Genomic DNA, 24877 nt, shown 5'->3' with positions numbered 1-24877 from the left:
TCTCAAAATCTAAAATATTTTTAACTACAAGTTTTCCTTAAAATTAAATTCTATTGAATCTAATAGGTCAAATTGCATTTTATTTTCAGGTCATCTGAAACATCAAAAGATTTTAATTCTAAAAGTTTAACAGTTACTCAGACTCCTAGATGAATAAACTAAAAAAAAAAAACTTTTTTTTTTTTTTTTTTTTTTTTTTACGAAGACAGGTCTCACTCTGCCACCCAGGGTGGAGTGCGATGGCGTGATCACAGCTCACTGTAGCCTCAAACTGCTAGGCTCATGGCATCCTCCAGCCTTAGCCTTTCGAGTAGATGGGACTACAAGCATGTGCCTGAAGCTAATTTTTTAATATTTCATAGAGATGAGGTCTCACTATGTTGCCCTGGCTGTTCTTGAACTCCTGGGCTCAAGCAATCCTCCTGCCTTGGCCTCCCAAAGTTCTGGGATTACAGGCATGAGCCACCATGCCTGGCCTCAAAAATCTTTTTAAATTGTGTGAGCTACTAAACATTGTCCTTTTGCCAAAACAGAAACAGTAAATGTATTAGTATTCATTAGTTCAGTTTTTTACTCAAAATGCATTTAGGATTTTTTTAAAGAAATATCTCACTCTACGGTACCTAAATGATTCCTAAATGGAAGCATATCTTTCACATGCTCTCCCAAAATTTTTGAGGCCTTTTTATATGAAAGACTTCTATATGAAATATCGGCCAGGCACGGTGGCTCGTGCCTGTAATCCCAGCACTTCGGGAGGTCGAGGCGGGTGGATCACCTGAGGTCCAGAGTTCAAGACCAGCCTGACCAACATGGAGAAACCCTGTCTCTACTAAAAATACAAAATTAGCTGGGAGTGGTGGCGCATGCCTGTAATCCCAAGTACTCGGGAGACTGAGGCAGGAGAATCACTTGAACCTGGGAGACAGAGGTTGCAGTGAGTGAAGATAGCGCCATTGCACTCCAGCAAAACTCCATCTCAAAGAAAAAAAAAAAAGAAAGAAAGAAAAGAAATATCAAGATCAATTTACATAAAGGCCTGCTGGGTGGATAAAATAAGAGAAATCTAGTATATTACTTGCACTTGAATAAACTGTTAAAATCATCTTAAAAGTCCAATTTTAACACTAAAAGAACATTGTTAGGAATATTTATCTAGAAGATATTTGACTCACTCATTTAATAAATGCAGGATAGAGATTATAACAGGTAGATCAAGTCTAAAAGTTAATGTAATTACATGGCAGTACTAAAGTAACATCATCACAATGATCCAGACCTGTTTCATCTCACAGATGTATGGGTGTGGGAAAGAAAAATAAAAATCAACAGACTATGATTCATGTATTTTTCTACTTAGCCCCATATAATGCAAATTACAAAAACATAAAATAAACTGGTACATCTTATGGAGGATATTTTAGTAAGTACAGAGACCCCTTAGGGACTAATAAATGTACGCAGCCTGTCAAAGTCTATATAACCCCAAAGACTTTTTCACTAGAGAATAAAAGTATCCAGAATTTACCTACACATATAAAATCAAAATATTTTAGCCAGGCGCGGTGGCTCACGCCTGTAATCCCAGCACTTTGGGAGGCCGAGGTGGGCGCATCACAAGGTCAGGAGATCGAGACCACCCTGGCTAACACGGTGAAACTCCATCTCTACTAAAAATACAAAAAATTAGCCAGGCGTGGTGGCGAGCGCCTGTGGTCCCAGCTACTCGGGAGGCTGAGGCAGGAGAATGGCGGGAACCCGGGAGGCGGAGCTTGCAGTGAGCCGAGATCACGCCACTGCACTCCAGCCTGGGCGACAGAGCGAGACTCCGTCTCAAAAAAAAAAAAAAAAAAAAAATCAAAATATTTTTAAATACTTGAAGAATAAAAACAAAGGACTTCCCTTTTACTTCTGTTCAGTCACACATCATCAGCACTTCTACTTTAACGAGTTTAAAGAACCCTTTAGTTCCCAGACCCATGTAAAAAAAAAATTGTTTTTAATTAGAAAAAAATAAAAATAAAGACTTGCATAAAACAGAAGTTAAAGATTCTGATTTCAATGTTTAAATCTTTTCTATGTGTGTGCCTAACCATTACTACCATTTGGGAGTAAATTAAACTTAATTTTAGTCAGTTTCAGAGTAAATGTCGGTAATTTACTATGAAACTGACTAAAATTAAGTTTTCTTGATACATACTGAACCAGACACAAAGCAAATTTAAGTTAAAAACAGGATAATAGATGAAAAGATGTCTTTTAAAATTAATTTAAATGTCATTATATCTTAGTATATCAATTCAAGTGAAATAGTCAATAATCTTAAAAAAGGGAGATTTTATTTTCAAATAAAAATATAACTCTGACCATATGTTTTATTTAAATTTTCAGGACTATAAATACATATGCATACTCAAGAGTCATCAAAATCCTTATTGTTTTACTTATGGTAATTTCTATTACATACCATGTATCTTTATAAAACAAATATATTTTAGAGTATATTGGGAGAAAATAAAATTACATATAAAAATTATAAAATAAGTTTAATACAGTTTACTTATAAGTATTTACAAGATACTTATTTTATAAGCTAAGAAAATTAGCATTAATATCAGCCCTGAATCACATTCAGTAATTTAAGAAAAAACAATCAATGAGTTCTCCTTTCTCACCTGGCCTGTCCAGTTGATAAGTTCCATTCCTCTCGCTGACCAGTACTTCGTGATTTTGATTTGTCTTTGCAAACAGAATCAGGTTGTTTCAAAGTGCGTTTGGCTGGAGGAGATACGTGGCTATCACTTAAACTACCATCAACTTCAACTTTCTGAAAGACAATGTTAAAAATGTATTTATTATTCCTATTAAGATAAATAGAATTGTTAATACTAGGGGCCAGGCAGTGGCTCACTCCTGTAATCCTAGCACTTTGGGTGGCCGAGGTGGGAGGATCACTTGAGGTCAGGAGTTCAAGACCAGACTGGCCAACATGGTGAAACCCCGCCTCTACCAAAAAAAAAAAAAATTAGCTGGGTGTGGTGGCAGGCGCCTGTAATTCCAGCTACTTGCTTGGGAGGCTGAAGCAAGAGAATCGCTTGAACCCGGGAGGCGGAGGCTGCCGTAAGCCGAGATCATGCCAGTGCACTCCAGCCTGGATGACAGAGCAAGACTTTGTCTCAAAAAAAAAAAAAAGAATTATTAATATTCTTGGATAATCAAGCATTTTGTCAACCAATAAATTTTACTGAATTATACTACAAATATAGCAAAATGTATAATCTGTAAATATAAAAACAAGAAAGATTACATTTATAATCAGAAAAATATGTTGTTTTTATTTTGAAAAATGTTCAAGAAAGGGTGTGTGTTCTTAAACGTTTGGTGTGATATATATCTTTTTTGTATGACACAATCCCTCAGACCCTCCTAAATACTCCAGTATGTACCTCCCAAAACAAGGGCACTTTGCTACATTACCACCATACAACCCCCCAATCAGGAAATGAACATTGGTATAATACAGAGTCAAACCACAGACATATTCAAATTTCACCAAATGTCCCAACAATGCCTCTCTTTCAGGTGCAGGATCCTAAACAGAAACACATATTACATTTAGTTAATGGACCTCCTCAGTCTCCCTCAATCAGTCTTTCCTTCTTTCCCTGTCTTTCATGTCTTTGACGGTCAAGAGTACAGGCGAGCCAGGTGCAGTGGCTCATGCATGTAATCCCAACACTTTGGGAGGCCAAGGCGGGGCAGATCACCTGAGGTCAGGAGTTCCAGACAAGCCTGGTGAACCCATTTCCACTAAAAATATTTTTTTAAAAAGCCGGGTGTGGTGGTACATGCCTATAATCCCAGCTACTCGGGAGGCTGAAGCACAAGAATCACTCAAACCCAGGAGGTGGAGGTTGCAGTGAGCAACCACTGCACTCCAGAATGGGTGACAGAGCGAGACTCCGTCTCAAAAAAAATTAAAAAGTACAGGCCTTTCATTCTCTAGGATGACCCTCAATCTGGGCCCAGCTGATGTTCCTAATAATCAGATTCAGGCCACATATTCTTAAAAAGAAAATACAGAAATGATGCTGTGCATACTATACCTATCCTTCCCATCCCTAGGGATGTTAACCCTCATCACTTGGTCAACCTGGTGTCTGCCAGGTTTCTTCACTGTAAAGTAACTATGTTTTCCTTTGTATTTGATGTATACATTATTGGGGATTATTTTGATAATTCACCAATATCCTGTTCCTCATCAAATCTCTACCAACCAGCCTTAGTATTCATTGACTACTCTTGCCATTATCAAATACCACAAAGATGGTGATTATCTAATTCCATCATTCCTTCTACATTTGTAGTTGGCATTTTAACAGAGAGCTTACCCTGTCCCCCCAAATTCATTTATTCATTTATATTTTTATCAGGATCATGGATTCTTATTTTATTCTACAAATTATAATTTCCTACTCTATTTATTTTGTTGCTCAAATTATGTGAGATTTAGCTAGTGTGAGCCCCTTCAAAGCAATTCCTGTGTCTTTTGACACATCCTCATCATTTTGAGTACTTCCTTACTTTCTGGCACAACTGAATTCTGTAGGCTTATTTTATACTTTCCCTCTCTGGCCCTAGATTAGCATTTCTCCAAGGGGCCTTGGTTCCTCTTAGTCAATGATAGTATTTAGAAACCAAAAGCTGGGTACTACGTGTGCTCACTGTTACTGAGGTGTCACTGCAATTAACTGCTCTCAGCAGAGAGAGCTAAGGAATATATAAACATATAAACATACACATACATATATACCTAAACCTCTTTTCTTTTTTGAGACAGAGTCTCAATCTATGTGATCATGGCTCACTGCAGCCTCTGCCTCCTGGACTCAAGCAATCCTCTAGCTTCAGCCTCCCAAGTAGCTGGGACTACAGGCACCTGCCATCATGCCCAGCTAATTTTTTGTTGTTGTTAAGATGGGACCTCACTATATTGCCTAGACTGGTTTCAAACTCCTGGCCTCAAGCAATGTGCCCACCTCAGCCTCTCAAAGTGCTAGGATTATAGGTGTGAGGCACCACACCTCGCCCAGCAACTTTTAAAGGTCTGAACAAAAAATATTTGCCACCTATTGTCTCTAAGGGAGGCCACTGCATCTATGCAATAAGAATCTTGGTCTCCACAACCCTTTATCTTAACCCAGACACTCCTTTATACTGATTCCAGGTTTTTAGAAAATAACTCTTCCAACGAATTGCCAATTAGAAAATCTTTGAATCCACCTATCAGTTGTAAGCCCTCCATCTTTCCCGTCTTTCCAGACTGAACCGATGTAGACCTCACACATACTGATTGATGTCATATGTCTTCCTAAAATGTATACAATGAAGCTATAACTCAACCACCTTGGGCACATGTTCTCAGGACCTCTTGAGACTGTGTCTTGGTCCATGGCCGCTCATATTTGGCTCAGAATAAATCTCTTTAAATATTTTACAGAGTTTGACTCTTTTTGTCAACAAGTATCTATAATCCTTTCCAATATGCTACCATATAGAAATATCTGTGACCAGGCACAGTGGCTCACACATGAAATCCCAAAACTTTGAGAGGTCAAGGCAGGACGACTGCTTGAGGCCAGGAGTGCCAGACCAGCCTGGGCAACGTAATGAGACCTTACCTCTACAAAAAACTTAAAAATAAAAATTAGTTAAGTCAGGGGCAGTGGCTCATGCCTGTAATCCCAGCACTTTGCAAGGCCGAGGCAGATGGATCACCTGAGGTCAGGAGTTCGAGACCAGCCTGACCAACACGGTGAAACCCCATCTCTACTAAAAATACAAAATTAGCCAGGCATGGTGGCCCATGCCTGTAATCCCAGCTACTTGGGAGGCTGAGGCAGGAGAATTGCTTGAATCCGGGAGGCGGAGGTTGCAGTGAGCTGAGATCATGCCATTGCACTCCAGCCTGGGCAACAAGAGGGAAACTGCCGCAAAAGAATAATAATAATTAGTTGGGCATGGTGGTATGCACCAGTGGTCCCAGCTACTCAGCGAGGGTGAGGTGGGAGGATCGCTTGAGCACAGGAGGTCAAGCCTGCAGTGAGCTGTGATCACGCCAAGCCTGGGCGAAAGAGCAAGACCCCATCTCAAAAAAAAAAAAAAAAAAAAAGCCACAAGGCCACACTGGTACTAAACGGCACAAAAGAAAAAATAATTGAAATTCAAATATGAGCATGTATATAATTAAGATGGTGTATTAGTTTTATAATACACCATCACTTATTAAGTTCCCAAGAAAAGCCAGCTAGCTACTTCCAAACTATATTCAGCACGGGGTGGAAAATCATTTAAGATATACTTCAATCTTATAACAATCCTTTGTCAGTCACCATACTATACTCAAATGAGTGTTTTTAAATTTAGTCCTTTCATTTTTTTTTTTTTTCTCTGAGATGGAGTCTCACTCTCTCACCCAAGCTGTAGTGCAGCGGCATGATCTCGGCTCACTGCAAGCTCCGCCTCCTGGGTTCAGGCGATTATCCTGCTTCAGCCTCCTGAGTAGCTGGGACTACAGGCACATGCCACCACGCCCAGCTAATTTTTGTATTTTTAGTAGAGACGGGGTTTCACCATATTGGCCAGGCTGGTCTTGAACTCCCGAACTTGTGATCCGCCCGCCTCAGCCTCCCAAAGCACTGGGATTACAAGTGTGAGCCACCGTGCCCAGTAGTCCTTTCATTTCTAATACAGTTTTCTTACTTTTTTTTTTTTTTTTTTTTTTGAGACAGAGTCTAGCTCTGTCGCCCAGGCTGGAGTGCAGTGGTCTCGGCTCACTGCAACTTCCACCTCCCGGTTCAAGCAATTCTCCTGCCTCAGCCTCCCAAGTAGCTGGGATTACAAGTGCATGCCACCACGCCCAGCTAATTTTTGTATTTTTAGTAGAGACAGCGTTTCACTGTGTTGGCCAGGCTGGTCTCAAACTCCTGACCTCGTGATCTGCCAGCCTCGGCCTCCGAAAGTGCTGGGATTAGAAGCATGAGCCACCACGCCTGGCCTCTTACTTTTAATTTTATATTTTTATTATTTTATTTTATTTGAGACAGAGTCTCATTGCCAGGCTGTTCTCAAACTCCTGACCTAAAGAGATCCTCCCACCTCGGCCCCACAAAGCGCCGGGATTACAAGCATGAGCCACCACGCCCAGCTTTAGTTTTCTTTATACTAGCTCATCCACTCCAACCTGGTATATTTACAGACTCCCAAGGTTAAAGTGTACATTAAAGGTCATCTAACTGAATTACTAATCCAAGACATTCTTTACTCCAATTCTGGTCTGTGAACCAACAACATGGGCATCATCTATTTGGGAGCTCATTAGAAATGTAGAATCTCAGGCCCCACCCTCAGACCCACTGAATCAGAAACCATTTTTAAAAGATCCCCAGGTGATTCATGTGCACATTAGAGTTTGAAAAGCATTATTATATAACATATTCAAGACGTAGTCACTGGACCGCCTGACTGCCACATCATGAGTCGCATGCGCACTCCTGGGAAGGGCCTGTCTCAATCGGCTCTGCCCTGTCACTGCAAGGTTCCCACTTGGCTGAAGCTGACATCTGATGACATGAAGGAGCAGACTTACAAACTGACCAAGAAGGGTCTGCCTCCCTCACAAATCAGTGTGATCCTGAGGCTCATATGGTGTTGCACAAGTATGTTTTGTGACAGGCAATACAATCTTAAGAATCCTTAAGTCCAAAAGACTTGCGGCTGATCTCCCTGAGGATCTCTACTGTTTAATTAAGCAAGCAGTTGCTATTCGAAAGCATGTTGAGAGGAACAGAAAGGATAAGGATGCCAAATTCCATCTGATTCTGATAGATGAATTCACCGACTGGCTCAATATTATTAATACAAGACCAAGCAAATCCTCCCACCCAACTGGAAACATGAGTCATCCACAGCCTCTGCCCTGGTTGCATAAGTTTGTCTATGTACTCAAGTAATAAAATGATTGTTTATCGAAAAAAAGGAGTCACTGAGGAAGCAACATCATGTATTTTAAGCTAGAGTATATCTGTGATACAGAAACTAGTACCTATAAACTACTATACCAATTTAGATAGCCCAGGCCAGCATTACTCCTTCCAATCAAATTTGATCACTCATCTTCAAGACCTATCTCAGGACCTTTTTTTTTTTTCTTCATGAAATCTCCCTGAAGAATCTAGCCTAAATTAAGCTTATCCCTGCTACTAGTTGCAGCCCTACTATACATTTGGGCACTTGATTATTTCAACTTAGCATTTTATATTTATCATCTTTAAAGTGTCATGTCCAAGTCTTGAAATTCTAGCAAGATTTTAAGCTCCTAAATTACAAAAACATACCCTATTTTTTAAAATTCCATGATAACAAGGAAAAACAACAAACAAAATTTCTGGAAATTTGTTCACATATTATTAATATAAATTATTAGGGGCAAGAAAGGAGGGCTCATGGTGAATTAAGTTTGGGAAACGATGAGGTCCAAGGCTTTTTGCTGCAAAACTTCTAAGAGTATTATGATAACATGCAAAATAAATCTCTAAGGATGAAATAAAGTATGTAACATTTCACAAACTTATTTGATCAAGCTCTCTTTTTTCATGGAATATCTGCAGGTACTAGTTTCCCAAACATACTCTGGAAATAAGTACTATGTACCATTGAACTGAAGACAAAAAAAAAAAAAAGAAGTAAAATATTTGAATTTTTTAAAATAATCCAAGTATATAGTTACTTGAATATCAATTTATGCGAGTTTTGCACATTTATTTATTGGCCATTTGCATATTCTACTGGCTTTCAATTCCATTCAGAAGTATTTCTCAAACTGTTGTTTACATACTACCTGAATCAAAAATCACCTGCATTACTCATTAAAAATTACAACCTGCTGGACTGGAATCTCTGGAGGTGAAACGTTTTTAACAAGGGCTTCCAAATGATTCTTAGTACACAAAAGTCTGAGGACCTCTGGCATATAACATACTTCAAGTATAATACAAAGCACATCATCCTAACTGCTACAATGTACTGGTATATTTACTTTTTTGTCACGGGAGGGTTTCAATCTTGATTTGGCTCTATGACAGAGACATCAGAATAAAGAGGATTACCAAAGACTCCTTCCCTCCAAAGAAATCTAGGGATTTAAATAAAGTAAGCAACCACGATGTAAACAGGTACAAAATAATTACTTCAGCACCATTTAATTAACTTCAAGCTTTGGGAAAGCTTCTACCTACAAACCTGATGCTAACAATTCACCCTTAATAGGATGATCGTAACCCTCAACCATAACTTTTTCATCTTCCCTCAAAGCATTTTACTAGCTAATGATAACCTAACCCTTTGAGAGAAGGCGTTACCAGTTTCATGACAAAGATATTTAAAAGATTATGCAATCTACCCACAGCCATTTAGCAATCTGTGTCAGAGTGATTATAATCCATGAGTAGGAAAAGTACCTCAGGCATAAGGGAAATAATTTCAGTTAACTAACATTTATTGAGGACCTACTATGTACATAAGACGTGGAAGGCAGTGGTAAAAAAAGATGGATAAGAACTACTTGAGGCCAAGCACAGTGGCTCACACCTGTAATCCCAACATTTTGGGAGACCCAGGCGGGAGGATCCTTGTGGCCAGGAGTTTGAAACCAGTCTGAGTAACACAGCAAGACCTGTCTCTTTAAAAAAATAAATAAATAAATAACCTATTTGATGTAGACTTTAAAGGATGTTTTCGGCCGGGCATGGTGGCTCACGCCTGTAATCTCAACACTGAGAGGTTGAGGTGGGCAGATTGTTTGAGCTCAGGAGTTCGAGCCCAACCTGGGCAAAATGGCAAGACCATGTCTCTACAAAAATATAGAAAAATTAGCCAGGTGTGCTGGTCCATGCCTGCAGTCCCAGCTACTTGGGAGGCTGAAGTGGGAGAATCACCTGAGCCCCAGCAGTTGAGGTTGCAGTGAGCCATAATCGCGTCACTGCACTCCAGTCTGGGCAACAGAGCAAGACTGTCTCAAAAATAAATAAATAAATAAATAAATGTTGTTTTCAAGTTTTCTATAGAAGTGGGAATATGTATTCTAACAACTTAATAATGGGGCACATAAAATACCAGAACACAATCCAAGGATGAGATAACTTCCAAGAGAAGTATAATAATAATAATGTAAAATCCTACAGAAATTAAATAATGAAAAGATATAGTCATCCCCACTTAAGCAACTTTTTTGTTTAATTCTAACCTCTTTGAATAGATAATTTTTTTCAATTTGTAAAAACCATTTTCTCCTTGGCTTTTATAGTCCCTTAAACCATACTCATCAGCTACCATAAATAGTGACTATTATTCTGTCATAAATCTTAAAAAGTGAGGCAAAAGAACTTGAGAATAACTAGAAATGAATAGATGCTGCTCTGGTTTTCAAGGAAGGCTTCATGCCCAGATCTAAATTTGTCAGAAATCTAAAAGCTGGATTTTAACCTAAAAACAAAAAGAATGAAGCCAAGTATAGCATTTAAAAATGAGAGATGCATGGAATTAAGTGAATTAGCAGACCACTAGATTAAATCAAAACTTGATGATGGCCTCATTTAGAATTGGGAAAATCAGAAAGAAGAAATTTAGTCCAGAAAACAAAATAACTAGATTAGCGATATCAGTGCTGTATTCAAAATAAATACAGTAAGGGCAGGTATAAAAAGTGCTGGTTGTTGTTGGTGGTGGTGGTGTGGGGAGCCAGGGAACAGGTGATGACAGGAGAAGTATAACGCTGAATTAAAACTGGAAAGTTAGTTTGGAATTATAGCCAGAAATCTAAGGAGAGGTCTATCAGGCTATGAGAAACACACCTCTGAGATGAAGTGAGTTAAGGAGCAGAGACAGATATGAAACATGGTCATAAAAGAAAATGATCATAGGTAATGTACAGAATATAAAAACAGAAGGGCAGAAGTCAAAACCTTAAAAAAAAATGCCTAATTAATGGGGATAAGCACAAGAGATGTCATAAAAATCAGAGACAAATATAGTCTCTCACTAAAACAAGAGGAGTTAAACTGCTCCAAAAAGACTTAACAGAAGAAAGCTGATAAACCTGAGGATTTGTAAGTAAGAGATCATTGTAACTTCTGACAGGGCAATGTCTGTGAAATGCGGGGTGGAAAACACTAGGTGAATAATGGAGCAAGTGGTGAGCAAGTACAGGTGATGACTACAGAGCTAGTCTTACAAAAGTGTCAGAATTAAAAAAGAAAGAATAGTTTAGAGTTGGAGGAAAGGATTTTCTTTCCTTTTTTTTTTTTTTTTTTAAGAAAAGACAACCTGGCTTCTTATAGAAAAAAGGGAACTGTAAGAGAGAATAAAACAAATTATTTAAAGAGTAAGTAAATGATGAGAGAAAACACCTCAAAGAGACAAAGAAAAAACAGAATAGGAACATTTCCCCCAAGTTAGATCAGAAAATCTATGGGTGCAAATCAATCTCTTCCAATTTCCTTATAGGACAGGCTTTTTGTATGCTTTTTTTTTTTAACAAGTATTCCTGTTTTCACAAGAAAGCTTAGAAGTGCAGTCAATTTCTTTTTCTTTCATTTATAAAAGGAATGCACAGAGGCAGTGGTTACCATGACTGCAAAAAACAAAACTCTGCACTGCTATTTATTTATTTAGGGCCAACACTATTCTACAAAGTCCTGAAATGGCAAGCATATAAAATGTTCTAAATTTTCCTCAAATATTCCAAGAAAAAGGGCTTACTAGTTTAGTATTTCTAAGCAATCATCATGAAAGAATACAGAAAGAGAAAAAAATACATAGAAGCGACCTGTTAGTTTAGGAGATACAGAAAGATTTAAAAAGTCTATAATAATTTAAAATGCATTTTCTTCCACATAAAAATTTCTAAAAGGTAGTTTCTAAAAATCTGAAAATATTACATTATTTAAAATAAGAAAGAGACGATGTGGGTACTGAAAAATGCCACATGGTCAGGCATGGTAGCTCATATCTATAATCCCAACACTTTGGGAGGCTGAGGTAAAAGGATCACTTAAGCCCATGAGTTCAAGAACGGCCTGGCCAACGAAGTAGACTCTGAGACTTGTCTCTACAAAAAGTTTAAAAATTAGCCATGAGTAGTGGCACATGGCTGTGGTCCCAGCTACTCAGGAAGCTGAGGCAGGTGGATCGCTTGAGCCAGGGAGGTCCAGGCTGCAGTGAGCCATGATTACACCACTGCACTCCAGCTTGGGTGACAGAGTGAGACCCTGTTTCAAAAAGAAAAATGCCACAGACTCTGAAGTTGTAAGACAGGACCAATCTTACATTGCAGCACTACCACTATAACTCAGAAACTACTATTTACCTCATGAGATTGTTAGAAGAATCAAGGAGGTAGTGTAAGTAACAAATTTTATACCTACTGCCTCACAGTAGATACAATCTCAAGTAAGAATACTTGTTTGGCTTTATAGAATTAATGTAACTTCATAAGCTTATTAATTACTTTCAATAATTCATTCCTTCCACAAACAAAATTTATTAAGTGCCTGTTTTTGTGTTAGATACTAAAGATACTTAGCACTAAGGTAGTCCCTGCCTTTCATGGAAGTTAAAATTTAACTCCTTAAATTAGCTGGTAAAGGTATATGAAAATAGTGCTGATAGTATTGGGGAATGGGGTACAAATTGGTTTAGTCTCAGTGTAAAGCAATTTGAGAAAACCTATGAAAATTTAAAATACACATTATCGTTAGACCCAGTAATTCCACTTTATCTAAAAGAGAAAGGTCGGCTGGGCGCAGTGGCTCACACCTGTAATCCCGATACTTTGGGAAGCAGAGGCGGGCAGATCAGTTGAGGTCAGGAGTTCAAGACTAGCCTCACCAACATGGTGAAACCCTGTCTCTACTAAAAATAAAAAAAAAATTGGCCAGGTTTGGGGGTGGGCGCCTGTAATCCCAGCTACTCAGGAGACTGAGACAGGAGAATCACTTGAACCTGGAAGGCGGAGGTTGCAGTGATTTGAGGTGGCACCACTGCACTCCAGCCTGGGCAAGAGAGGAAGACTCCATCTCAAAAAAAAAAGAAAGGTCATTTTCTGCTACACTATTTATAAAGTTAAAAGTATGGAGAAAACCTGCGTGCCAACCGGTTAAATATGTGGCAGTATAATGATACAAAGAAATATTAGAACTATTAGAAAGGCTCCTGGTTGATTTGGGGTGGAGAGTTCTGTAGATGTCTATTAGGTCCGCTTGGTGCAGAGCTGAGTTCAATTCCTGGGTATCCTTGTTGACTTTCTGTCTCGTTGATCTGTCTAATATTGACAGTGGGGTGTTAAACTCATTTTATGAGGCCAGTATGATCCTGATACCAAAGCCAGGCAGAGACACAACCAAAAAAGAGAATTTTAGACCAATATCCTTGATGAACATTATGATGCAAAAATCCTCAATAAAATACTGGCAAACTGAATCCAGCAGCACATCAAAAAGCTTATCCACCATGATCAAGTGGGCTTCATCCCTGGGATGCAAGGCTGGTTCAATATATGCAAATCAATAAGTGTAATCCAGCATATAAACAGAACCAAAGACAAAAACCACATGACTATCTCAATAGATGCAGAAAAGGCCTTTGACAAAATTCAACAACCCTTCATGCTAAAAACTCTCAATAAATTAGGAATTGATGGGACGTATCTCAAAATAATAAGAGCTATCTATGACAAACCCACAGCCAATATCATACTGAATGGGCAAAAACTGGAAGCATTCCCTTTGAAAACTGGCACAAGACAGGGATGCCCTCTCTCACCACTCCTATTCAACATAGTGTTGGAAGTTCTGGCCAGGGCAATTAGGCAGGAGAAGGAAATAAAGGGTATTCAATTAGGAAAAGAGGAAGTCAAATTGTCCCTGTTTGCAGACGACATGACTGTATATCTAGAAAATCCCATTGTCTCAGCCCAAAATCTCCTTAAGCTGATAGGCAACTTCAGCAAAGTCTCAGGATACAAAATCAATGTGCAAAAATCACAAGCATTCTTAAACACCAACAACAGACAAACAGAGAGCCAAATCATGAGTGAACTCCCATTCACAATTGCTTCAAAGAGAATAAAATACTTAGGAATCCAACTTACAAGGGATGTGAACGACCTCTTCAAGGAGAACTACAAACCACTGCTCAAGGAAATAAAAGAGGATACCAACAAATGGAAGAACATTCCATGCTCATGGGTAGGAAGAATCAATATCATGAAAATGGCCATACTGCCCAAGGTAATTTACAGATTCAATGCCATCCCCATCAAGCTACCAATGACTTTCTTCACAGAATTGGAAAAAACTACTTTAAAGTTTTTAAACTTTAAACTTGGTTCATATGGAACCAAAAAAGAGCCCCCATTGCCAAGTCAATCCTAAGCCAAAAGAACAAAGCTGGAGGCATCACACTACCTGACTTCAAACTGTACTACAAGGCTACAGTAACCAAAACAGCATGGTACTGGTACCAAAACAGAGATATATAGAACAATGGAACAGAACAGAGCCCTCAGAAATAACGCCGCATATCTACAACTATCTCATCTTTGACAAACCTGAGAAAAACAAGCAATGGGGAAAGAATTCCCTATTTAATAAATGGTGCTGGGAAAACTGGCTAGCCATATGTAGAAAGCTGAAACTGGATCCCTTCCTCACACCTTATACAAAAATCAATTCAAGATGGATTAAAGACTTAAGCGTTAGACCTAAAACCATAAAAACCCTAGAAGAAAACCTAGGCATTACCATTCAGGACATAGGCATGGGCAAGGACTTCATGTCTAAAACACCAAAAGCAATGGCAACAAAAGCCAAAATTGACAAATGGGATCTAATTAAACTAAAGAGCTTCTGCACGGCAAAAGAAACCACCATCAGAGTGAACAGGCAACCTACAAAATGGGAGAAAATTTTTGCAACCTACTCATCTGACAAAGGGCTAATATCCAGAATCTACAATGAACTCAAACACATTTACAAGAAAAAAACAACCCCATCAAAAAGTGGGTGAAGGATATGAACAGACACTTCTCAAAGGAAGACATTTCTGCAGCCAAAAAACACATGAAAAAATGCTCACCATCACTGGCCATCAGAGAAATGCAAATCAAAACCACAGTGAGATACCATCTCACACCAGTTAGAATGGCAATCATTAAAAAGTCAGAAAACAACAGGTGCTGGAGAGGATGTGGAGAAATAGGAACACTTTTACACTGTTGGTGGGACTGTAAACTAGTTCAACCATTGTGGAAGTCAGTGTGGCGATTCCTCAGGGATCTAGAACTAGAAATACCATTTGACCCAGCCATCCCATTACTGGGTATATACCCAAAGGACTATAAATCATGCTGATATAAAGACACATGCACACGTATGTTTATTGTGGCATTATTCACAATAGCAAAGACTTGGAACCAACCCAAATGTCCAACAATGATAGACTGCATTAAGAAAATGTGGCACATATACACAATGGAATACTATGCAGCCATAAAAAATGATGAGTTCATGTCCTTTGTAGGGATATGGATGAAACTGGAAATCATCATTCTCAGTAAACTATCGCAAGAACAAAAAACCAAACACCGCATATTCTCACTCATAGGTGGGAATTGAACAATTATAACACATGGACACAGGAAGGGGAACCTCACACTCCGGAGACTGTTGTGGGGTGGGGGGAGGGATAGCACTGGGAGATATACCTAATGCTAGATGACGAGTTAGTGGGTGCAGTGCACCAGCATGGCACATGTATACATATGTAACTAACCTGCACATTGTGCACATGTACCCTAAAACTTAAAGTATAATAATAATAATAATAATAATAAAGAAAGGCTCCTGGTCAACAGTGTGAGGGAAAAAAAGAAATATTAGCCATCAAGAAAAATGAAATAAGACAGATGTGGTGGCTCACACCTGTAATCCCAGCATTTTGGGAGACCCAAAGCATGGTGGCACATGCCTGTAGTCCCAGCTACTCAGGAGGCTGAGGTGGGAGATCACTTGAGTCTAGGAGGTCAAGGCTGCAGTGAGCCATGACTGCACCACTGCACTCCAGCCTGGGTGACAAAGTGAGACATTGCCTCCAAATATATATATATATATATATATATATATATACACACACACACACACACACACATACATATATACATACATACATATACACATACATACATATATACACACACATACATACATATATATATTATACATACATATATATATTATACATACACACACATTGCACATGTACCTACGGGTATAACCTATGGGTTGTTTATATGTGCATATGTGTGTGACACACATATAAACCCATAGTACACGTGCAATGGTCAGAAGGATGTACAGCAGCTTTAACAGTGGTTATCCCTCGGAAGAACAAACTGGAGAAATTAGGGGAGCAGGGAAAAAGGCCCTTTTTTTCTGTGTATGTACATATTATTTGAAATATTTATTTCATCATAATGTGTAGAAAATAAAACAAAGCAAAGTAATATTTATTTCATACTTTTTAACTAAGAATAAAATATTTTTCCAAAGAGCTGAGGTTGAGTCTTGCATAAGTTTGGGTTTTTTTTGTTGTTGTTTTTTGTTTTTTTGTTTTTAAGAGATGAGATATTATTGCCAGGCTGGAGTGCAGTGGTATGATCATAACTCACTACAGCCTCAAACTCCTAGGCTCAAGCGATCCTCTCACCTTAGCTTCCCAAGTAGCTGAGACTACAGGCACACACGACTACACCAGGCTAATTTTTTGTTTTTTTAATAGCGGTGAGGTCTCACTTTGTTTCCCAGACTGGTATCAAACTCCTGGCCTCAAGTGATCCTCCGACCTTGGCCTCCCAAAATGCTGGGAATACAGGTGTGAGCCACTGTGTCCACTCTTGCATACTCTTTTTTTTTTTTTTTTAAGACAAGAGTTTTGCTCTTGTTGCCCAGGCTGGAGTGCAATGGCGCGATCTCAGCTCGCTGCAACCTCCACCTCCCGGGTTCAAGTGATTCTCCAGCCTCAACCTCCCGAGTAGCTGGGATTACAAGCATGCACCACGATGCTCAGCTAATTTTGTATTTTTAGTACAGACGGGGTTTCTCCATGTTGGTCAGGCTGGTCTCGAACTCCCGACCTCAGGTGATCCACCTGCCTAGGCCTCCCAAAGTGCTGAGATTACAGGCGTGAGCCACTGCGCCCGGCCTGCATACTCTTTTATCTTCATTGTCCAGTCACTCAATTGCAGCAATTAAAGAAAGGCACTTTCATTTCCAGTTGAACTGCTACGAATTTTTTTAAAAGAGATGGTGTCAGCTGGGTGCAGTGGCTCGCACCTGTAATCCCAGCAGTTTGGGAGGCCGAGGCAGGTGGATCACCTGAGGTCAGAAGTTTGAGACCAGCCTGACCAATATGATGAAAGTCCTTCTCTGCTAAAAATACAAAAATTAGCTGGGCGTGGGGAAGTACGCCTGTAGTTCCAGCTACTTGGGAGGCTGAGGTACAATAATCGCTTGAACCTAGGAGGCGGAGGTTGCAGTGAGCCGGGGTCGCACCACTGCACTCCAGCCTGGGCAACAGAGCAAGACTCTGTCTCAAAAAAATATATAGGGTAAGAAGAGAGGAAGAACAGTGGAGGAGCACGTTGAAGAGTCTGTAGTAAAAGGTAACATAGGCCAGGTGCAGCAGCTCACACCTGTAATCCCAGCACTTTGGGAGGCCAAGGTGGGCAGATCACCTGAAGTCGGGAGTTCGAGACCAGCCTGACCAACATGGAGAAACCCCATCTCTACTAAAAATACTAGCTGGTCGTAGTGGCGCATGCCTGTAATGCCAGCTACTCGGGAGGCTGAGGCAGGAGAACTGCTTGAACCCAGGAGGCAGAGGTTGCGGTGAGCCGAGATTGCACCATTGCACTCCAGCCTGGGCAAAAAGAGCGAAACTCCGTCTGAAAAAAAAAAAAAAAAAAGAGGTAACTTTTTTAAAGAAAAAATGAGAGTAAATTGGCTAGGCACAGTGGCTCACACCTGTAATCCCAGCACTTTGGGAGGCCAAGATAGGCAGATCGCTTGAGCCCAGGAGTTTGAAACCAGCTTGGCATCTGGGTGAAACCCCATCTCTACAAAAAATACAAAAAATTAGCCAGGCGTAGTGGCACATGCTTGTAGTCCCAGCTACTTGGGAGGCTGAGGTGGGAGGATCACCTGAGCCCAGAAGGTCAAGGCTGCAGTGAGCCTTGATCGTGCCTCTTCACTCCAGCCTGGATGACAGGGTGAGATCTTATCCCAAAAAGAAACGAGAAGAAGAAGAGGAGAAAGAAGAGAACAGAGGAAGGGGAGGGGAGGGGAGGGGGAGGGGGCGAAGCGAAGCTAATAAATACAAGTCTTAAGAACAATCACACATACACACACAAAGCAAAACGTATAACTTAAAACCAGCAGTGACTCATGCTTGTAATCCCAGCACTTTGCGAGGCCAAGGCAGGTGGATCACCTGAAGTCAGGAGTTCAAGAGCAGCCTGGCCAACATGGTGAAACCTCGTCTCTACTAAAAATACAAAAACTAGCCAGGTGTGGTGGTGCATGCCTGTAACCCCAGCTACTCAGGAGGCTGGGGCAGGAGAATTGCTTGAACCTGGGAGGCGGCGGTTGCAGTCAGCCAAGATCACGCCATTGCATACTCCAGCCTGGGTGACAGAACAAGACTCCATCTCAAAAAAAAAAAAAAAAAAAAAGTAGAAGATGCACAAATTTGACTTAGTGAATATCTATAATCCTACACCCCTAACTGCAGAATACATATTATTTTCCAGTGTTCATGAAACATTTACCAAAATAATCATAAACAAAATAAGTCAGAACAAATTTCAAAAGACTGAAATCATATGCAGTATGTTCTCTGAGCACAATGGAATTAAGCTAGAAGTAATTAACAAAACTATAAACGGAAAGTAGGCCGGGTACAGTGACTCATACCTGTGATCCAAGCACTTAGGAAGGCCAAGGTGGGAGGATCGCTTGAGTCTAGGAATTTGAGGCCAGCCTGGGCAACAAAGGGAGATAACAAGACCCTCTCTAACAAAAAAAAATTTTCTAATTACCCAAGCCTGGTGGCACACACCTGTAGTCCTAGCTACTTGGGAGGCTGAGAAAGAAGGATCACTTGAGTCCAGGAGTTCAAGGCTACAGTGGGCTACGATCATGCCACTGTACTCCAGCTTGAGTGAGAGACTGAGACCCCATCTCAAAAAAAAATGAAAAGAAATGCCCAACTGTTTGGAAAGTAAGCAACATACTTCTAGATAACCAATGGATGAAAGAAGAAAGCAAAAAGGAAATTAAAATCTATTCTAAAATAAAATTTACTTAAAAAAACACCAGAATTTGAAAAATAACAAAAATAATTTCAACAACAACAAAAATTAGGTAGAATCTTAATATAGGGCCGGGCACAATGGCTCACATCTGTAATCCTAGCACTTTGGGAGGCCGAAGTAGGCAGATCACCTGAGGTCAAGAGTTTGAGACCAGACTGGCCAACACAGTGAAACCCCCATCCCTACTAAAAATACAAAAATTAGCCAGGCATGCATGCTGGCCCATGCCTGTAATTTCAGCTACTCAGGAGGCCGAGACAGGAGAATCACTGGAAACCAGGGGACACAGGTTGCAGTGAGCCGAGATGGAGCCACTGCACTCTAGCCTGGGTGACAGAGCAAGAATCTGTCTCAAAAATAAATAAATAAATAAATAAAAAGACTCTTAATATGGAACAAGAGATTTTTGAGTATCTGACCAATCAATAAGTTCACATTATATCCCATCTCTTAATGTTTTCCATCATACATTTTTATTTTTCTACATCTAACAGAAAATATACATTTTTCCCCAGCACACAATAAACATTTACCAAAACTGACAATATATTAGGCCACAAAGAAAGCATCCAATCCTACAAGAGAAATATACAAACTATGATAAGTGAGAGATGTTCCATGCTGTTAGACAGGCTAACAATTTGAAGGTGTCAATTCTCTACAGATTAATCTATGAATTCAATATATTACTAATCAAAATTCTAGTGGGGGCCAGGCGCAGTGGCTCACTCACGCCTGTAATCCCAGCACTTTGGGAGGCCAAGGCGGGCAGATCACTTTAGGTCAGGAGTTCGAGACCAGCCTGGCCAATATGGTGAAACCCCATCTCTACTAAAAATACAAAAATTAGCTGGGCGTGGGTGCGCATGCCTGTAATCCCAGCTACTTGGGAGGCTGAAGCAGGAGAATTGCTTTAACCTGGGAGGTGGAGGCTGCAGTGAGCCGAGACCATGCCACTGGACTCCAGGCTGGGCAACAGAGCGAGACTCTCTTGAGAAAAAAAAAAAAATTCTAGTTGGATCTTCTGAGTAACTCTATAATCTCAATTGAAATTAAAATTGAAAAACAACCCCCAAACATCTAAGTCAACCTTGAAAAATAACAAAAAGGAGAAACTTGTCCTTTAAGATATTAAGACATAACTCAAAACCATAGTATGAAAAATAGTATTGGCCTGGTAGAACGGCTCATACCTGTAATCCCAACACTCTCGGAGGCTGAGGCGAGAGGATTGCTTGAGCCTAGGTGGTCGAGGCTTCAGTGAGCTATGATCACGCCAGGGCACTCAAGCCTGGGTGACAGAGCAGGACCCTGGTCAAAAAAAACCACACCAGTATGGACCAGGCATGGTGGCTTACACCTGTAATCCCAACACTTCACGAGGCCAGGGCAGGAGTTCAAGACCACCTGGGCAACACAGCAATAACCCTGTCTCTACAAAAAATTTTAAAAAACAAAAAAAAAGTATAGTATTGCCATAAGCATAAACAGACCAACAGAAAAGAACAGAGAGATCAGAACAACATACATGAGAACTTAATGTATTACAAAGTGGCACCACAAAGGACAGGTTGTCTATCAGAATGAACAAAATGAATCAAAAACCTAAATAGTAAAACTATATGTGTGTACAAAGTCACAATGTAAACAGTATCCTTTAGTGTGGGACCAAAAAAAAGTCAAAACTCACGAATCTCTAATTACTCTCGAAAAATAATTAAAAAATAGCAACTCCAGTAGAAAATAGCAAAATGGGCAAAAACAAATCTTAACAGGCATTTTAGAGAGAAGGAAAGTAAAAAAAAGTTAGTATGGACATAAAGAGTTACCCAAATAGTAACTAAAGAAAGGCTATTAAAAAGGTAGCTCATGCCAAATATTGGCAGGGAAGTGGAGATACAAGAACTCTCGGCCGGGCGCGGTGGCTCACACCTGTAATCCCAGCACTTTGGTAGGCCGAGGCAGGGAGATCATGAGGTCAGGAGATCGAGACCATCCTGGCTAACACAGCGAAACCCCGTCTCTACTAAAAATATCAAAAAAATTAGCCGGGCGAGGTGGCAGGCACCTGTAGTCCCAGCTACTCAGGAGGCTGAGGCAGGAGAATGGCGTGAACCCCGGGGGGCGGAGACTGCAGTGAGCCAAGATCGCGCCACTGCACTCCAGCCTGGGCAACAGCGAGACTCCGTCTCAAAAAAAAAAAAAAAAAGAACTCTCATACACTATACTCCTGTGAGTGGAGATTAGAGCAGCACATATAGAAGTAATACTTACTTTAAGTACACATATACTTTTCCACTCTTGGTGTCCATCTCAAAGAAATTCCCACACCAAGTCTACAAGGGACATTGCATCAGGGTATTAACTGCAGCAATATTTGCAGTAGCAGAGAGTAGGAAGCAATTTAGGTACCTATCTCTTGAGGGTGGATAGTTAAAATGCAATTAATTGACCCTACAAAGTACTATGTAGCAGGTGGGAGTAGTGACTGTACGTATACAGAGTTACTACATGGATGAAAATATAATGGTTAAGAGAAAATAATAAAATAAGCTCTATAGCTAAATATCACTTATGAAAACTTAAAAGACATATATATAAACCAACACAGTAACCAAGTATTCTATCATCTAAACATGTTAAATAGAGGGTTGAGGGCATTAATAATTCTTTTGGGACAAGCATAAACTGTGCATGTGCCAGACAGGTCAGTACTATTCTAGGCTAATGGGGACATACGGTCACCCTACCTATTAACCACTGTTCTCTGTAACCCAGGAAAACAAAGTCTTGATTTAAAAAAAAAAAAATCCAACTCACTATTTAAAAAAAAAAAAAGAGTATTGCTATGTTGTCCAGGCTGGACTCCTGGGCTCAAGCCATCCTTCCCTGCTCAGCCTCTTGAGTAGCTGGGATTACAGGTGTAAACAACCATGTCTGGCTACCGATTCTTTTTTTTTTTTTTTTTTTTGAGACGGAGTCTTGCTCTGTCGCCAGGCTAGAGTACAGTGGCGCGATCTCAGCTCACTGCAGCCTCCTCCTCCTGGGTTCAAGTGATTCCCCTGCCTCAGCCTCCCAAATAGCTGGGATTACAAGCACGTGCCACCAAGCCCAGCTAATTTTTTTGTATTTTAGTAGAGACGGGGTTTCACCATATTGGTCAGGCTACTCTCGAACTCCTGACCTCATGATCCACCTGCCTCAGCCTCCCAAAGTGCTGGGATTACAGGCATGAGCCACCGCGCCTGGCCTCAATTCATTATTTTGCTTTTAACTATGCTGACTTCCTACACTTCAGATCATCAGTGAAATATAAACCACAAAAATATGCTAAAACCCTTACATAACTTATTTGGAGGTTATGATCATTCATCATCATGGATACTTACAAACTAATTACATTAATAAGTAAAATTTTGTAACATAGTTTTATACCTTCTGTTACAATCTCAACCTAAGATCTCTTACAGACAAATTCTTCCAAAAGTACATAATGCCCAAACATAAAGAGTTAAAATCCAAAGAGTCAGTATTCCACACAGTTGTAAAATAGGGAATAGTTTTAGGTTAGGCTAAAAGAGTTCACTATTCTTTCATTATCTTGTCAAGGGTCAAATTTATTCCATAACTGATTCATCTTCACCACTTTTAGAGGAAAAAGTTTCCTAACACTAAAAGTTTTAAATAACAAATCAAAGTTTTAATCCAAGAAGTTTAATTTTCCACATTTCTCTGAAATTAGATTCCTACCAAAAACAAAACACAATGGTTGACAATTTTTTTAACCAACTTCTAAATTTAAGTCCAAAAATAATGGCTGACAAGTTTTTAAAGTAATTTCTAAATTCAAGTCCAAAAATATCAGACCACTCCAATCATTCGCTCTAATACTCCAAACCCTAATCGCAAAACCAGATCTTAGTACAGTCACTAACCACATAATATGCAAGAAAGTTGTCTGGCACATAAGAATAATTCCCTCTAACCATAGGTTTCTGCCAAATCTCTAAAATAATATCCTGTTTCTTCACTTAATTCTAAATTTGCCACAAAAATGTAGTGTTAAAGACCTTAAAGGCCCAAAAGGAGACAAGAATGGGTATAAACTTCAGATATAATGATTAAACAAAAGTAACTTTAGGGTGCTTTTGGCCCCTCTCTAAAACCCACACAGGAAGTGAGCCTGGAAACAGCAGCCCCTAGGCAGGCTGCTAAGTCACCTAAACAAATGTAGATGAAAGGGCACTAGACCTGAGAGAAGGGCTATTTTTTTATAGCATGTATTTGTCTCCTCCACTAGACTTTAAGTACATACCATGAAGCAGGGACTGTGTTTTATTCTCCACCTGCTTTCACCCCAAACACAATGCTAGATTCTTGGGATTCAGACAAGCATAATGATACAACTCCAGGAGTGCCATTCACATAGACTACAGCGCGAATGGTGCTTCCTGGACTTCTATGATTTTGCAACTCAAAAAGAACCAAAAATGTTTGCCCACATGGCACTTACATTTTAGTGTAGTAGCTGCTTGATATTTACTGAATGAATGAATGAATGAACGAACAAAGGAACAAGCAAGCCTCACCATCAAAAACTAGGCTCTGGATTATCTCCAAATTTCTGTCTGGCAAGACTAGAGAACATACTTTCTGGGTATTTTAAGCACCACTCCTTTCAGGATTCCAATTTGGGTCCTAGAATACAGATATAAACTAACAATGCTAAAGATGTTTAATTTACTAATGCAAATCTTCACATATAAATATGCTATATAATGTCTTTTCAAGAGGTTTAAAGTATGAAACATTTTTTCAAATGGAAAACTTTACTCCCCCTAGAGATAGTTTCCCACAGCAATAAACGCAAATGTATACACTGTAGATTAATATCACCAAGTAGAGGGAAAGATAGTAGCACAAGTATACCTCTAATAGAGACCACAAGGCCCAGACTCTCAGTCTGCTTACAGGGATTTTTTTTTTTTTCCCAAAGCCAACTTAAAAATACTGAGAAGAGCCAGGTGCAGTGGCTCATACCTGTAATCCCAGCTACTCGGCAGGCTGAGTCAGGAGGACTGCTTGAAGCCAGTAGTTCAAAACCAGCCTGGGCAACATAGTGAGACTCCTGTCTGGAAAATAAAAATATAGCCGGGCGTGGTGGCTCACGCCTATAATCCCAGCACTTTGGGAGGCCAAGGCGGGGGGATCACCTGAGGTCAGGAGTTCAAGACCAGCCTGACCAACATGGAGAAACCCTGTCTCTACTAAAAATACAAAATTAGCCGGGCATGGTGACGCAAGCCTGTAATCCCAGCTACTCGGGAGGCTGAGGCAGGAGAATCGCTTGAACGCCAGAGGCAGAGGTTATGGTGAGTCATTGAACTCCAG

At 39.9% G+C, this 24877-nt stretch overlaps 1 protein-coding gene and 1 pseudogene across 5 annotated transcripts in view; one reads left to right on the top strand and one right to left on the bottom strand.

The window, feature by feature from the left end:
• Positions 1-24877, bottom strand: part of ATAD2B (ATPase family AAA domain containing 2B) — a 196505-nt gene that overhangs the window by 162140 nt on the left and 9488 nt on the right. For all 5 annotated transcript variants that reach the window (XM_019021380.4, XM_055377524.2, XM_063696032.1 and 2 more), the window contains exon 2: positions 2676-2827. In XM_019021380.4, coding sequence (XP_018876925.1) covers positions 2676-2827 — 152 coding nt within the window. The remainder of the gene's footprint in view (positions 1-2675; positions 2828-24877) is intronic.
• On the top strand, positions 7535-7990 carry LOC101136330 (small ribosomal subunit protein uS15-like; annotated as a pseudogene).

The sequence above is a fragment of the Gorilla gorilla genome, chromosome 12 (assembly GCF_029281585.2).
Source record: "Gorilla gorilla gorilla isolate KB3781 chromosome 12, NHGRI_mGorGor1-v2.1_pri, whole genome shotgun sequence".
Taxonomy (NCBI): Eukaryota; Metazoa; Chordata; class Mammalia; order Primates; family Hominidae; genus Gorilla; species Gorilla gorilla.
This window is presented reverse-complemented; position numbering and strand designations above follow the sequence as displayed.